The sequence below is a fragment of the Xenopus tropicalis genome, chromosome 7 (genome assembly GCF_000004195.4).
Source record: "Xenopus tropicalis strain Nigerian chromosome 7, UCB_Xtro_10.0, whole genome shotgun sequence".
NCBI lineage: Eukaryota > Metazoa > Chordata > Amphibia > Anura > Pipidae > Xenopus > Xenopus tropicalis.
The window spans coordinates 45,686,887-45,705,173 of record NC_030683.2 but is presented as its reverse complement, the minus strand read 5'-3'; the positions used below and the strand labels follow the sequence as shown (position 1 = coordinate 45,705,173).

General features: G+C 36.1%; 1 protein-coding gene across 33 annotated transcripts in view; it reads right to left on the bottom strand.

Annotated features, from left to right (window-relative positions):
* The window catches only part of col13a1 (collagen, type XIII, alpha 1), a 201,571-nt gene that overhangs the window by 89,651 nt on the left and 93,633 nt on the right, over positions 1-18,287 (bottom strand). For 20 of the 33 annotated variants that reach the window (XM_031905313.1, XM_031905310.1, XM_031905311.1 and 17 more), the window contains 5 exons: positions 16,158-16,184; positions 12,206-12,256; positions 4,565-4,600; positions 2,223-2,249; positions 1,112-1,147 (listed from right to left, as the gene is read on the bottom strand). In XM_031905313.1, coding sequence (XP_031761173.1) covers positions 1,112-1,147; positions 2,223-2,249; positions 4,565-4,600; positions 12,206-12,256; positions 16,158-16,184 — 177 coding nt within the window. The remainder of the gene's footprint in view (positions 1-1,111; positions 1,148-2,222; positions 2,250-4,564; positions 4,601-12,205; positions 12,257-16,157; positions 16,185-18,287) is intronic. The other 13 variants (XM_031905319.1, XM_031905327.1, XM_031905335.1 and 10 more) reach the window with 6 other exon arrangements.

The following is an 18,287-nucleotide window of genomic DNA, read 5'->3' as shown; positions in this document are numbered from 1 at the left end:
CAACTTATCGGCCTGGAGTGTTTGGGAACACCTGCCTATTTTTTTATCAGGCAAGTTAGAAACTTCAAACGGGCGAGGACCGCACTGTCACATCGATGTGGTCCTTGCCCTATGTTTTTCCACACTCCCATAAAATAATCCAATCATTGACTCCTGGGCCAACAATCATATCTGCCCAATATGGTACAATTTGCATCTGGCCAATCATCCAAAAATCTGTTCCGTTGGTTACCTCTACATGTATGGCTAGCTTAAATTGTACTAATGCAAACCAACCCCTAAACAAGACAATCAAATCAACAGAATGTCATGGCCCCAACCTAACTTCATGCTCACCAATGTCCAAATGCCTTTTTCTATGGAGACCACAGGTCAACAACATTTTTTTTTTGTGTGCAGAGGTTGATGGATTTCCAGTTGCTTTATGTGTGACTGGTTATAGTTAATTAAGAGGGGGGAAGGGTTGATTTTTGAGTTTCTCTTTTCTATAAATGTTTTGGGTTTTTTTTGTGTGCTGACTGTGTCCCATTGACACCAGGGCATGGCCTCATCCTCCAGGCCATTTCTCAGATACAATTATCTGGGGATTATAAACAGATGTTAACATTGGCAGAAAGCCACCAAGGGGAGAGGATGACTATTTAAGCTAATGTGGGAGATAAGTCACTGCTACATTTTCTACCCCTTAATAGGTTTCACTTTTCAACTTGGGGTGAAAACAAGGGTAAGACATGCAGCTTAAATCAATGAAAACAATTAAATATATTTGTAGTCAGCTTCAGTTGCCTCCTATTAGTAACCTAAGGGACCCATTAAAATACTGTATAATAATTTAAAACACCTTTATAAAAATGTCCATCAAAGAGAACCAATGATAAAAGTATATCCTGGCAGATATGATTTATTTATGAAACTGAGAATATGGTCTGCAGGAGGTAATCCAATCAGCATACTGCCCTGGCTACGCTTTAAAACCCAGTGGGTTAGGTTCACCCCTCTAGGGTATTCTACGTAAACAGAAATGCTAAGAGTGATCATGGCCTTCCTTCCCAGAATTCCTTGTGCTTTGTATTGTTTTACTAACAGTGATTCATGATGTATACATACTCACCATCTCACCCTTTTCTCCTTTCTGCCCAGGATGTCCCTACAATATGAAAAGAAGAGCTGGTCAGATGGCAATTTAAAAGTTTGATCAGTGGTGGAATGTTAGGAACTGCTTTAAGCTCTATACATGGGACAATCACAGTTTCCCAAAACAGAATGAATGAAGGTCGCCCAGTGTCAGCTCCTGTCTTTTAGCTCCGCATGGTTCAGTGGTAAAAATGGGAGCACACTATCAATCCTTGTGACCTTGTCATTTGCTTAATAGATAAGTTGTTTGCTTAATGATATGGTGTTGCATATAATATGGCTGCTAAATGCCTCTAAATGTATTACATATAAAGGATAAATGATGAGTGAAAGGTAATAACCAGTCAATAACTTTAAGATCACATTAAAATACGTATGGCATGCAATACACTATATATACCTGTGTGTATATATATATATATATATATAACAGGAAATAACAGATACAGTAGTGACATATAAAAGTCAAAGTCTTCATGCACAGGAAAACAATGTTGAATTCCTGATCTAAGCATTAGTAGGAGCTAGCCGTGGAATGCTTTATGGCACATAACATTCTGAAGCCAGACAGGCAAAGAGAGCGCAGGCAATGCTGTGGAAGATGGTTAGAATTCTTTGCAGCAAATCCATGAACTGAACACAAAAGGCCACAGTCATAGAGCTAAATTCGGAGAGAAAGCTCACGCCCTAACTAACCTGAAGCTATAAGTGATCTTATTTTGGATACTCTGTTACCAGAATCAATAACCTTGAAGTGTACATTACATTTAAAAATCCAAGGGCTGGCCACATTTACATTTACGGAAGGGAAAAAGTGTTTGCTGCCAGAGGCATTTCTGTAGTATTCAAGGTGATGGGTCAGGCAAACTTTGCCTTTGAGTAGTTCAGTTAACATTCTAAGTCCTACAGAACTGAAGAAATCTGCTGACATAGGGTAGCATTTTAACCTTAAGGGACAGCAGTGGTCTGGCAGTCCCTAAGGCAAACTTTTCTTGCCATCCCCCATTTAAACATATCAGCTTCAGAGATGTCTGTTGCATTGTTGCATTGCTAGTGTGCTGGGACTAGCTAAGCAAAGAGACACTTACTGGCTTGCCGTCTAATCCTATGGGGCCCTGAAATACAAATAAGACATAAAAAGTGAATGCTTGCAGATTCCACAGTATATGCATTGGACACAAGGTTTTCAGTGGTGTATCTGAATGATGCCACCAAATGCTGATTTGCTTCGCACAATCATTTGGCTGAGAGTTGCTGAATTTGCATGGGATAAAACCTGATGTTTGGCCATGCAATTTCCTGCATAGTTTCAGAAACAGATTTTTTTTTGAGGTGCAACAAATACTTCATGTGTTTTTAGTCTTGTAGGAAGTACCTTTTTCTTAGCTTCAATATTTTTTCCTGTTGAATTAAAATATGTATTTGGTAAAAATTCAGCTTGTTGCGTGGCTTAGAAATTGAAAACATGACATCATTATTTGTAAGCCTTTAATTGCCTGGCAGAATATACATTAGATTACAGGAGAACTCATCCAACTCTAAAAATATATGCAATCTATACCGGAGTTAAATAAATCTGTTTATCTTATTAGTTTCAAGATATTAGGGGCTAATTCCTATAGATTATTAAACCAGATGCAAATGCTGCAACTTTTTAAAATTACCTAATAAAATGTTTTATTTAGGCATCCTTGGACAAAATGCTAAAAGTCTGAGCACATTGTTTGACAGCTGGTCTAAATTGTTGGCTTATGCTTAAACGTTTTTTTAGATGATGGGTAAAATTGTATTTGTAGAGGTGACTTACTTAACAACTCAATAGTGGGTACAAGTAAGGGGAGATAAAACACCCATGCCTATATTTATGGCATTCTGCTTCTTAATTTTCTATACAAAAAAGCCCTCCTATACAAAACTGCCATTGTCTCATTCTGGCAGAAGTAATTGTGCCAGTGAAGGTGGTAACTAAGGAATAATCTAATGATGAAAATTAGTGCAAAAATTAGCAAAACTGAATCACATGCAGTATATATTTAGATCTCTTACAATATAGTATTGTGTCCTCTCTCTGTATTTATGGGAAATTCCCAAAGCATGCTCCTCTTCCACTTAGCTGTAGCTGTTTCATTAACCTCATAACAAGTTAATGGGTTAAAGAGCAACACTGAAAAAATGGTCAATTATCCTGCAGTTTGAAAACGACTTCATAAAACCATGTACACAAACCTTAACAAAGTCTCTGTTATCATTAAGAAGCATTCTGGAAATTGACCCTTGCTAGTTAATAGTGCCAGTGTTTTAAGTTAGAGATGGGCCATAGGGGCAGAAGTTGGAAATCCTGGTTAGGGGTTGCCTAGTTATCAGGAACCACACTATATACTGTGTGTGTAAAATAATTTAAGATTTATATAGTGGTGTGTAATATATATATATTTATTTATTTATTTAAGCTCAATTGTTGTCCTTCAAGATCATGCATTGAGATCATGAAAATCATACATGACAAAAAGTTGGTATTTATAAAGGTGTGTAATTTATTTTACACCAGATTAATGCCATCATTTTCACTATTATTTGTGCTAACGAATCCAGGCACCAAATAAAACCTGGTGTATAAAGGAATATAAAGCAATGTGACAATATTTCAAGCTAACAGTCCTTTTTCTTAATGTGAATGTTACACAAACAGCAAAATGTATTACAAAACTTTAAAAATATGTTTCCCATGGCATTAATGTGCTGTTGCTTGGTGTATTTAAAAGCCATTTTATTACACAGCTTTATAAATATGCCCCAAATTCACATTTTCACTGCAAATATCTGTAAATATGTTCATGCACTTCTACATACAACACAACAGTGAAGACAATCTGTTTTTTATTTTTCCTGCACTTATGCAATTGCTATATATGTTAATGTCCACTAGAGGTCTATAGATTTCTACAAAGCATAATTTTTTCGAATTAAACAGTTTTTTTTTAGTTGACTTCATGTGAAGAGTTCTTTTATTTACTTATTTCATTGCAATGCAGGCTGCCAGTTTAAAAATAGGACAACTGCCTTTACAAAATATATTTTGCAGAAAAAAGTTCAAAAAAAGAAAGAACCCCAGGCAAATTCTTCAAGACTGCTTTGTGCATATACCATTATATTAAACTTTACCTTTCTTTTAAGTAGGGTATTTTTCATTTACAGAAGAAAACTGCACAACCCATATTCATGCCTGTATTTTATATATAGACCGCTCAGGATTACCTTGAGTAACATAAGTAGAAATACCCTATTTTTCTGCCACTATAGGGTGCCTGTGAGCAATTATTTTGGAATTTAGGATTCACATAATTTTAAATCCAAGTGGCTGAATGATTAAAACAATAACTTGGAACTGCTTCTCGTGGCCTAGACCAACAAGAAACTTGTTGTAACTTACTGGGAAACCAGGGAAACCTCGAGTTCCAGGCTGTCCCTATCAAAAAAACAGAGAGAATAGAAAAAAGGTTAGCAAAATATTTAAAAGAAAAGGGGGACAATGATAATGTCAATACTCCTTTATCAAGTGACCTTGCAACTGGAACCAGTGTTTCTCTTCACAAGAGCAGAATGTAAGAAATGTACCAATATACTCACGCACATCTGACATTACATTAAAATACGCCAATCTTTAGCATATTAAGTACCAAAGTGCTGCTATTATAATGTTAACCCAACAGATAAATATGGAACAGGAAAGTCAAATATGAACAGTTCAACAAAATTATAAAAATGAATACATTTCTTGTTGGAAATCCTTATTTGGTAATCAGACAGGGCTGACATAATTTTCTTCCTGCAAAAAACAGACATTGTAAAAAGCGGAATCTTTTTCCTGCTAAGAAGCAGACCACAAATATTTTTATTATTACATTTCACTTAATTTAACTTTTTTCATTTTTAAGTCTACATTTTAATTGCTAAGCTACTTTGTATGAAAATTGAGGTATAAATACAATAAATGAAATCTTATAGATTTAATCTGATGCATTAAGTGATAACATTTCTGGTAACAAGGTAATATTAGGTTCATTTGAAAGCTTCCTCTACATCTTAGATTGTAAGTTCTCACAATCAGGACCCTCCCCCTATTTCTTGCTCAAAATAAGCAATTGTGACTGTGCATCTATTCTGGTCATGTTTGTCTGTATGTATTTGTATCCCTTATGTTATAAAACACTGCAGGAGATGATGGTGCTATATAAATAATGATAGATGATAAAACTAGTAGCATCAAAGGCAATAGGGGTAATGCTCCATTTTAAATATATCCCCTGTATAAATCCATTAACAAAAACAAAAGGGTTAAAAGATATTGACCTCTGAAATTCCTGCACTATTGACACCTTTGGCATGGCACACTTGCTCACAGAGGGGGGTAGCTGACCCCTCTAGCCTATAATCTAGCCTTGATGCCACATACGTTGCTGCAATATAAAACTCTGTGAGGGCAATGACAGGTTCAGGAACTCCACACATGTGCCTACTTACATTATGTCATCTCCCTGCTCCATGCCTATTGGCAGTATTGCACAATCATTATCAGGGAACCCCCTTTGCCTGGGAATTAGAGCTCCGCCTCTCCATCTTCTTTCAAAGGACCCACACTGAAGATAATAGGGTTGATTCACTAAAGTGCGATAATCGTTATTGCATGCTTTTTTTGCGCTAAAATTGACGCAAAAAAACGTGCGATTCGCATCTCATGTGTTAGTCGAATATCGCGTGTGTTAAATAGCGTTTGTGTTAATTAGCGCGCAGAAATAATACTAACGCATGATTCACAAACACTTAGACGCGCTGAATATCGCATTAGTCTGTGCGAAAATTAATACCTACTTGGTGCAGGCGGTAATTATAGAAAAGTATAGTTAATGAGCTTTTGGCAACACAATATGGACTTTGCAGTGTTATTTATTCAAGTATGTGTTGGCCCTAGAGTGATGCAGCCTCCAGTTTGCAGGGAAATGGTCATTTTCAGAACATTAGTTTTCCGAAAGTAATGGCGTGTATGGCTAATATGGCGTGCGTTTTTTCGCACGCGGTGACAATTTGTGCACGCTGCGTTAATTAGCACGCGTTGCGTCAAATACCGCACGAAAATAGTCTTCGCGACTTAAATAACGCAAACAGCATCGCGTCTAAATTAACGCAAGTATCCTTTTAGCGAATCGTGCGTTAAGAAGTGAAAAATAAGATGCAATAAAAAATTTTACCGCATGCTACAAATAGCGCTCGTTTTATCGCACTTTAGTGAATCAACCCTAATGTGTTTAGTGGCTTAGATAAGTAAACGCTTATAACAGCATATTATACGTCACTGAAGATGAAATTACTTACACAGGTAGACTTGTAATTTTTGTAATGAGGTATTGAATAATGAGGTTGAATACTTTATTTGGTAGAATGTATATTTATCAATATATCAATTTAAATATAGGTTTTTTTATATATATTATAAATATATTTTAATTTTTAATAACATATTCAGTTGAGTTGTCAGAATTGCAGAAGAATCTGATTTAAAATATGTTGGCTTTTTATATATACATGTGATGATAATAATAATATCAATAGTAATAATAATGATGTCTTATGCACACAAAAAGACGACACATACTTGCAGATTCCTAGCATCACAAAACTGGCCTTGGGTAGTTTATTTTCTGGTCCAAAGACAAAAAGCATAATCACAAGCACAAGGCAATGTAACAACAAAAACTAAATACATCAGTGTAATCACTTTTTCGCTTTCAACAACTAATTTCTGAATCCAATATGCTTTCTGCTAACTGTATTGTGTATATAGGCTCGAAAAAACCCTTAAATAAACAACTGGAATACATATTCTAATTTAACATTGATCTTCCTTATCTTTATTACTTATCTTGATATTTTGCTACCTAATCTATCTAATACTTAAGTTTTGCCCCATAACCTTTATATCCCATTAGCATAAAAGGCATCTCCAGGAACAATTCAGTATTCCAGTGTTCCATTACCCAAAATCTTGTCAAACACTTGTAGCTACAACTTTAAGTGGAATCCTTTTCAATTAAAGTGATTCTATTGTTCCAAGACGGCAACTAGACTCCACTTTGGGATATGACCATGCCTTTGCTACTCCAGTAAGATTTCTTACTTCATTAACCTCTGCATATGTAATATTGGTTCCTTCCCACAGTTTGTTTTTCTCTAAGCTGCCAGGGGACCTGCCTTATTCTTACTGAATGTCAATTTAAAATATTCTTAGCAATTTATTGGATTTATTGTATATAGTGATGAGCGAATCAGTTCTGTTTTATCTTGTCGAAAAATTTGCGAAACATGACTTTTTTTGACGCTACCACAAATTTTCTGCGGTGAAGTTTTGTGGCCATTTTGCAATGGCGAAATGTGGACTTTCGCTACGAGTCCATGCCTGGCAAAAAAATTCACTCATCACTAATTGTATACAGTTTATTAAAAAATTGCTGCCCTGTCCAGTTTTGTTAATCTTGTCAACAGAAATCAGTTTAATATATAAATACATTTGATCCAACTGAATCAGGCTGATTAAATGAAATTAAGTTTAGACACTAAATGTTCCTGTAATTATATGATTAGGCTTAATATATATATTAAATATGTCATAGGCAATAAATAAAATTACAATAATGTCTTTTTATATTATTGGGAAATATTTTAATATTAGATATCTATAATGTAACATAAATTAATATTTACAATCTACTGTTAAAAAGGTCTGGCCAACAACCCTGCTTTATTATCAGTAGAGGTTCAGTGCTTCATTGTTTTTGAAATATATCCTACAACATCCCTAAACAAATAATGGGCCTGATTCTGTTGAGTTAAAAAAAAAACATTTTCATGGTTTATCTCATGAAAATTCAATAGATCTATGGGAAAATCTGGAATTCAGGAGATACATTTTTTCCCATCAAACTGCATCTTGATCTTAGAGTCCTTTGTAGTTTATCTACTACAAATGACATAAAAGACAACCCTAAAACAAGCCCTGGTAAGTAGATTCTCACAGCGACGCAACAATTAATCACTTTAATGTTAAGGATTTCCTGAAAGCAACAAAGTTCTGATCCTTTGGAAAGAGAAGATGAAAACACTGACATGATATTTAAAAGGGTTTAAGAAGCCCCCTAGTTTCTAGTAACTTAATCTTCCCTGGACCACAGAGCTAGGAGTGTAAGCTCTATGGGTAGAGACTTGTGAGAAAAATTCTATATGACACTGCATGTAATTAGTAGTGTGGTGTAAAAATTACAATACCTGTAGGTACATATTAATAAACATATACAGGTATGGGATCTATTATCCAGAATAATTGGGACCTGGGGTTTTCTGAATGGGAACATTTCTGTATTTTAGATCACCATACTTTAGGTATGATAAAAATAAATGTTGTAAATATACCCAAAAAGAATGTTTTGCAACCAATAAGGATTAACTATGTCTTAGGATCAAGTACACGGTACTGTTTAATTATTACAGAGAAAAGGGAAACCATTTTTAAAAATTAGAATTATTTGCTTAAAATTGAGTCTATGGTAGATGGTCTTTCTGTAATTTGGAGCTTTCTGCATAACAGGTTTCCGTTATCCACTACCTGTATATCATGCATTTAATTAAATTTTCACTGAATATTTTTTATATACAAGGATATATCATTTAAAAGTGCTAAATAATAAAAATGCCACAAACTGAGAATTCCTTGAATTAACCATACAAAACACCAAACCATACCAAACACCAGACCATGACACATACGTTGTTTAGGTTAAACATGAAATACAGATGGAGCAGTCCTTTTTGACATGTACATATGGTCAACAGCAAGTTATTTATTTCACTGGAAAAAGGGATGTGACTGTGCCAAATGCTTCAAAAAGTTCTGCCCCATCTGTAATCTATTGCTTGTTGGTTGCTCTTGGGGACCAAACTTTGGCAACTGATTTCAGAGATATTGGCCTCAAGCTGGAAATTTCAAGTGTGTGAACTTTTTTATCCATGTTTATTTGATTAGTTCATGTCTTGGTCTCAAGTCTGACAATACATGGCTTCTACCCAATACTAGAGTTTGGACACTTGTGCAACAGACCTGAAACGTTGCACAAGCTCCTTTGGGATGCAGCAAATCAAAGGGTACTACTGCTCACAAAGCAAGGATTATTTGATGGCTGACTGTGAAGTCAGTATCTTTGTTCTGTACACTGAGCAAGGAGGAAACTGGTTAATCTTCTGTCACAGTTCCAGAGGAGCGTAGCAGCCACTTACTAACAGATGACAACAGACATTCTTCACTCAGATTACATTTCTATGATTGTGCCAATAATGTTAGGAAGAAAGCACAAACGTACATGACAATAAAAGCTTTTATAACAATAAAATCAATGCAGGTATAAGATAGTGAGCACTAAATGCTGAACATGTATGCATTAACCAGTTAAATACTTTCTAATTCTACTCTCCATTTACTACTTATTACAATCCATGATTCTTCATTCACTATGTTTGGTAAGATGGATTTTTTCCCTTACTTAACATAACCCAAGATTGCCTTCTTTCTGGCCACATACACATGCACAAATGCTTTATAGAATTTGGTCAGTTTGGACCAATCCAAAATTTGCACATATGGAAGCACCTGCAATTTGTCTGGAAAAAACAGGTCAAACAGACTAAAGGAAATGGGAATGCACTGGTCTAACTGTACATTACCCAATCAACTCTCAGTACAAATGGTTGTAGAGCCTGAAAGCCAGCCCATGTCTGGGCATAACCAGACAAATTCTTGCTTTTAATGGCATTTGTTTTGCAAATGGTAACCCCATATGTGTAAAATAAATGTGTTACCCTGATCACAGACTTTTAAGTATATAAAGAACCTTTAAGGGTTTGACTGTACTGTAATCAAATACAATATGTAGGTTCAGGCCTCTTTCGAGATGGTATGTGAAAAACCTGTTATTTATTAAGAAATCAGTAGTAAAATGCATCTCATTAAAAAAAAGACGTTTCTGTAGTTGTTGCCACTAAAGTAATATCATATTGCACAGTTCATTTGAACTCAAGTTTAATGTACGGCATGAACATCTCAAACAGAACAATGTACACAAAGCAATTAATTCTTTCTTTTGTTTCCTTTACATTAATTTCAATCACACAAAAAATGTGCCTTGTAAAAAGCACAAAGCACATCCATGTTATCCTTTTCTGGAGTCTTGAGTAGAAAAGCAGGTGGACTTTTACAGAAGATAAGCTGTTTCTTATTAACATTTTACTGTACATGTGACATTTAGAAAAACCAGATGTTGCTTTTAGTCCAATTGCTTGGCTTCCACTTGACCTCAGTCAACTACCTGCAGAGCCAACGGAACATGTCCCCTTGTTCATTCGGCAGTGTTGAAGGAGAAATATAAGCAACATAAGTGTTTTATCTCAACAGGATGATACAATCCATAACTAAGGGCTCACAAATCTTTTACTCCAAATTCCTTAAAAACTCATCATCAACCTTTCACTGGAACCTTGTATATACGTTTTTTTTCTGCCAGTTTGATTATCATAAGCACTTTCTATAAAACACTCAAAGAGTGACTCCATACGCAGTACTTAACACAATGACAAAAACATATATCTAACTATAATTACTGGCTAAATTGTCTACTAATTTGCAGATGCAATATAATCTTTTATTTTTTATAAGTAATGCATGTTCACTAATTTGACACAGATAATTTCACTGAATAATAACCCTGCCATTTTGCCTTAAAGTAAGATTTATATAGCACTCTTCCACCCATAATCCTTGTCCAAAGTGATATACAGATATGTATGCAGAAACCTTAGTAGTCATTTATTTTCTGAGTGATACAAGCAGTGAACACAAGACCCACTCATTGTTTTCATTATTCTATCTCCACTGCACCAGAAAAAGCTGACTAGCTAGAGATATATGGACTAGAGTTCTTCTAACTTTTTAGAGGTGTCTGGACTACAGAAACTCTAAATGGCTAGAGACTTTTGGACTATGGCTGACTGACTGAGTTTTCTGGATGATGACAGTTCTGACTGGCTATGAGTTTTAGGAACATGGCATTTCTAACTGGCTATGCAATTCTGGACTATGGAATTTCTGACTAGGGCAGTTCTGATTGGCTAAAGGTCTCTGGATGATGATAATTCCGACTGGCTTATAGTTTCTGGACTAAGGTTTGCATAATTTAATATATAGCATCATCACAGGGAGTTTGCTGATTAGGAGGTTAATATTCATGAGGATTGTTTCATTCATAATCATAATATTAAATAATATTGAGCAGAAGTACTTCTCCTTGCAAGTTCTAAGATGAATTACAGCAATAAGCAAAAATATGCCAAAACTGTATCATGTATACAACTATCATTTAAAATAAAAATAGAGACTTTTTCTGCATGCCTGTTGTATAATAAAGACTAGACTAGATACTTACCAAAATGATACATTTCTATTTTTCTTCTTTCAAAGCAAATGCCAAATAAATTATTTCTGGCATTTAGAAAACAGAATAAATGTCATCTGCCTGGACATGAGATGTGGCATGGAGCATTCCAGAGCACACGCCCTGTAATCTTCTCTGGCACAAACCAATAAAGGGTACTGGTACTCTCCATTTTACACTGTTATTAACACTAGAAGCAGTTAATTTGCTCAGCGCTGTAGGATGTTCTACACACAGCTCCTGCAGGAGCAGCACCACTGTCCTATGGTACAGCTAGGAAACAGTGACTTGGCACACACAGTTTTCACCACGACCAACCACACTGTAAAATATCTTCCTACTCAAAGACCTGTTAAGTGAATCCCTTAAAAAAGGTGTGCAATTTTGTAGCTATGAAATTGAGGATTCAGGTGGGCAAAATGAGAAACACATTTAAAATCCAATAAAGGGAATAAAGATGTACAGATGTGAAAAGGGGTGCCTTGTCATTTTACACATCATCGTGCAGTCTAGTTACTTCATGGAGAAAAACAAAGACTTACAGGAGGGCCACGGGGTCCTATAATGGACATGCCAGGTTCTCCTGGAACACCCTGCAGAAATACAGATAGAATGAAAGAGAAAGAATGAGAAAAATTGTGACTGAGAGTTTGAGAGTTGGTAAAGGATATAAAACAGGGCAGAGTGAACATAAAAAGAGAAGAGCTTGCAAAAGGAATGAACAGAGTTTGATTTCAATATACATGCAGTTTTTGGTAAGAAATTAAAAATGAAAAACAATGTAACATTAGTGAAGAGAAGAAAACCAGGTTCCTTGGGCTTTGGTATATCAGGACCAGGCCCGGATTTGCATATTGGACACCCCTAGGCCCCCCTCTCTGCACATCAACCCACCCCCTTCCCCTCTTGCACACACTTGCACAAATTTCAGTTAACGGGTACGGAGCACTGGAGATCAGCGTGCAGGCCACCTGTACTTCCCCAGTGCTCCAAAATCAATTTACAGGCAGCTGGGCAGTATACCACCCCTGCAGTCCTGCCGCCTTAGGCCCGGCCTTAGTGGCCTTGCAACAAATCCGGGCCTGATCAGGACCAAAAGAACTTCAAATTAAATAGAAAAGGTACTGTAGAGAAAGCTTCATAAGCTAGAATGGGCTGCATTATCAATAAGAGGAGAAGTACTGGCAGGAAGTAATTATTTTTCTCACAGAGATGTTAAAATATGCTCTTTTTCTACTCCGGGGTGATCTTTAATGGCCAATATGGTATCCAGGTTGAGAACTAAAAAGCTAAATTACCTACAAGTCAGGGTTGACCTACAACAAAATTAACAGAAAGGGCATAAGCAAGGGGTGCAGCCAAATGAATATACTCAGTCCACCAAGCCAACGCAATTATAATCCCTTTACATCAAAAACAAGGTGCATTACCATTCATAAGTTATGTTTTCTGTGGTTACTACAAACAGCTTTCATAGTTACTGTCACCAGTATTATTGGCGGATTGCATGGCAGACAAATAAGGCAAGGTAAGGACAGCAACGATTCTCACTATTAAGGTGTCCACATCGATGGTCTCACGAAAGATTGTACAATCTGCCACTAACCGTTCAGGACTGAAACGGCAGATAAGGAGGTAGAAACAATAGGATTTCTACCTCCTTCTGCCTATTCAGCCCTGACGGCAGATTTTGCTCAGGCACCTTCTATGGCGCCCGATCAAAATCTTTTAGCCGGGCTGATCGGTGAGTTGACCAATATCAGCAGCATCCTGCGATATTGGTCGACTCACCGACTTGCCATAAGTACCCAGAGGAAACCTATGCAGACACGGGCAACAATTGTAGATGGCTGAAATTAAATTTAGGACCCCAATGCCTATCTGCTATGCCAACATGCTGTTGAATAATTACTAATTCATTCTAATATTAAACTAAAATGTTCTAATGAATATTCTAAATGTGATATTGCAGCATAGCTTCATAGGCCTCCCTAATAACTTTGCTTGACCATGTTTATTCTGAGCCCTGGATGAGTAATCTCAAAAAAAGGAAGGTGGTGCCTTGTCTGGGGCAAGAGAAAAAGGTTAACTGTCTTTTCCTATGCTCTATACAGGTACATTATTTACATAAGTGTGAATTATATTTCAAAAATTCAGAATAATCAGAAATATTTGAAAATAAATTATCATCATCAAACATTAGAATTATAAAATGTCTTAAATCACTTCAGGTGATCTAGTATATTCCATAGGACAAAGTTAACTTTGCCTTGTAGGCTGCTAAGCTCAGATTGTCAAGCAATTAACTGATAAGTCTTATAGAAGACAACTGTTGTCCTACTGAAGTGATTTTTATAGGAAACAGAAGCTAAAGATTAAGTCATGGTTGTGTGGCCAGTGGGGTGAAAAACTATTATGGCCCAAATGTAAAGCAAGGCTTTGGTTCCTAAGCAGTATCTATTTTACCAATACTTCTAAAAGTATACACAACATTTTGTATTTATTTTTAATAGACCTTTAAAAGTATTGTTGTACATCTTAAATAAATAAATACACCATTTTCTGATTATTCTTCATTCTCACCTACTATTAATGAAACCTCCCTGGAATTCAGTGGGTAGCCTCCTTGGTAACCTTTAAACAATGAATCCCTATATCATTGCCAGTCAAAAAGGTATGACAGGGTATCCTCAGGATTTATAGAGTAACCCTTACACAATTGTAGTCAACTGTAGCATGGTCACATCTGCATTTTCTCAAAGATTTTTTAGCACTGTAGCTTAAAAGCCCTGAGACAGAATTCCTTATATACACAGAAAATCAGTCCATAGACGGAGGGTGTAAGATATAATCAGGATGTGGTTTCACATATTTATTGCCTAGGACAAATGTTACTACTTGTGATTTATTGGTCAGCGTCAACAAATGTCAAATTCTGACAAATAAGAATATCAGAAAGTTTGGACACAAGCAGAAAAATGAAATGCAAAAAAGGAAAGATAGTCCACAACTGGGAATAAAATAACACTGACACCCAGCGTACAAGGCACTTCATCAACTGCATTACTAGAAATATTTTTGACCACTTAATTTTTCATAATTTGAGTTCTGCTGCTAAATGTACTTAACACCATAAGCCATAATGTAAAACAAATGTTTGTAAAGCCTAAATGTTTTTATTGAAATAGCCAGCAGTTACAGGCTAGAGCCACCAAAACATTTTTTAAAATAAATCGCAAAAGTGTCAAGTTTTCATGCATGAATGTCATTTGGTAGGATTTCTTGTAAACACTAAGGACAAATTAAGACAATGTGCAAATAATGTGATTCACCTCTAAATAACCTTAACAAGTAGTGCAGATTTTTATTTCTAGATTGTACATAAGATTCTGCTTGTTACTTTAAACTCTCAAAAGAAAAATATAACATGTTCTTTCAATTCTATCCCTTTGAAGCCAATACTGAATACATTTATTTGATATTTCCTATAATAAGAGCAAATCTTATAGATATTATATAGGGCAGTCCTCTCTCAAAGAAATAACTTAAATGGGCCTGTCGGCAAAGGAAGACCCTTATACTTACAGCTGTAAACTAGTAAATAGCATTAACACGATGGCCAACTAATCCTACTTGCACTTTCTTAAACAAGGCAACTTATACAAGGAAGCACTAATAGGGTCAATGGAACAATGTTGGTCACTAACTGAGAACTCTAAGCAAAGATACAAAAACCTTATATTCTCAACAGAGAAATGAGAGAGGTGTTCCACCATACAAACCACTATTAAGAAGAAAATGTTAGGGCATAGTGAATCTTTAGAAGTGTTGAACAATGGATTTTTTTCCCTGACTGCAACTTGATAACACAACAAGTAACCTTTAATCTAAAGGTCATATTTTAAAAGCTCTCAAGCCATTAATACATCTTCATGACATGTTCCATTTACAGACATGTGATTGGCCCTTACAGAACGCATGTACTGACAAACAAAATGAACAAGTGATATTAAAAAAAACTTCATCTACAAGTGATACAATAAAGCAAATATGTTGTTTCCAATGGGCTTCCATCCATGGAACTACTCTCTGCTTGCCAAAAGGAGACATTTGCAACATGATGAGTTTTTGGAACACTGACGTATATGGGGTTTCCTTATGGGTTTTAGAGGAACAGTCCTACTGAGTCCATAATGAGAGGCAAATATTTCCAGACAAAAAGTAAGAAGCAGTGGATTCATAATGCTTGGCAGTGCCTTGGACACTGAACATCTTGTGTTTCAGTTGGTATCCAATTACATAAAGGTGAATGATAGCTATTACTAATTGTGCAGGGTGGTTATTACATGGAAACAGAGCAGAGAGGAAGCAGCAGTGAAGAACAGAGTAGTCATTTTGCATTTTTTTCTTTTGTTTTCTTGAAATAAACAGTTTCCAGATGGCTAAGCATGTGGTTGCAGGGCATTTGTTTTGGGAAAGATGAAGCTGACTCACCTTTTCTCCTGGATGACCCTTTAATCCCTGGATCATTTACAGCATCCAAAGTCGCATGCAATTGGGTAAAGGTATGATCAGGAAATGACAGATAGGCAGAAAGGAGAAGAAAAGGAGAGAATAACAAACATGGGGTCAGCGGTAATAAGTGGTAAAGACATATCTAACAATTAACAAAGTGTAACTAATGAGAAATGCCTTTGTGTGTAGTCTAGAGTTGCGAGCTCCACACAAATGAATACACAGTCCTGCAAACCACTGGCTGATCCGAAACATAACAACTACAGAAAAGTGCAAACATTTTACAAGATTTTCATGCTTAATTCACATTAATCTACTAAGAGGTCTGTTAACTAGAAATGTAATACAGCACTGCTATTTCCCATAGATGCTATTTGAGCAAGCAATTTATTATTTCAATGTTTTAAGTAGCCTTATGGCTCAGTGCTCCAGATGGCAGGAGACCCTCATATCTGGGAACCCTCAGGTCCCAAGCATTCTGGATAATAGATCCCATTCCTGTACTATTCGTTACCTACTTGCACCTTAATGTTACACCAAATCTCTAGTCTAGAGGAAGTCCAAATCAGTGATAGTACATCCCTACACTGTATGGAGCTATACTGTGGTTTCCTTTCTTTGCTGGGAAATGATATACAACTAGAAATACTATTTAAAATAGAGAGCCCCTTCTCCAAAATGCAGGTGGTGCTAGTTAACTGATGGTTGTGAATCTGTGGGAAGAAAGCTTTACAGATGAGAGTAATTCATAATATCTGCTCATTTATGCAACACCATCTTGTTTTAAATTGTTGCTCCAGTCCCCATAATGCATGAAGAACAGTGCAGTCAGATGGTTTGAGAGTGCGATACAGATGTGATCCTGGTTACTGGCCAGCTGGTTTGAACCTAAGTGACTCTCATACAATTTAATTACACAAGGATTCAGAGCAGTAAGATCCGAGTTATTAAAGCAGTTCACCTATACCTAAAAGTTGAAAATTATAAAACTTTGTTACATTTTTTTAATTGCAAACTATTCCTATTCTGCATCTTTCCAACGTAACAATTAAAAACTAGTTTGAATTGTTTTTGGAGAATAATTGGAGAATAATTGTTTGTCCAGTACTTTTCATTCTATTGCCTTCCTGGTATTTAAATTATTTTACGCAAGATAGGGAGTGAAGGGTGGACTTTGTAATCCTGTATGCATCCTGCAGTTCACCACACAGGAATATAGTGCAACTGTATGCTGGCAGCACTGTATTAATGGGGGCAACACAGGTCTTTGCAACACAGAACAGGGTACCAATGTGCAAAATACATAAGGGTTGATTCATTAAAGGTCGATAAGCGTTATCGCATGTTTTTTTTGCGGTAAAATTGACGCGAAAAAAATGCGCAATTCGCTAAAGTATTATCGCATGCGTTCACAAACACTTGGACACACTAAATATCGCATTGGTCTATTCGAAAGTTAACACCTACTTGGGGCAGGTGGTAATTATAGAAACTACAGTTCATGAGCTTTTGGCAACACAATATGGACTTTGCAGTGTGATTATTAAGTATGTGTTGGCCCTAGAGTGATGAAGCCTCCAGTTTGCAGGGAAATGGTCATTTTCAGAAGAGTAGTTTTCCGAAAGTAATGGCGTGTATGGCTAATATGGCGTGCGTTTTTTTGCAAGTGGTGACAATTTGTGCGCGTTGTGTCAAATACCGCATGAAAATAGTCTTTCCGACTTAAATAACGAAAACAGCATCGCGTCTAAATTAACGCAAGTATCCTTTTAGTGAATCGTGCGTTAAGACGCGAAAAATAAGACGCAATAAAATTTTTAACACGCGCTAGAAATAGCGCTCGTTTTAATGCACCTTAACGAATCAACCCTATAGTGGTTTACACCTGTTTTGCACTTTCTACCCTTTCCTGCTTATGGTGAGTACCTATTCACCTGTATATTAATGTTTATACATATGGGTGGGGCTGACTTTTCATAGACATCAGCAGATTTCCATAGACATAAGCAAGACTATTTGTTTATCATATAGATTATGTATTTTTGTTTGTTAATTATATACAGAATGTTGCAAACAAGGCAGTTCACATGGCAGCAGTTTTGTACAAAT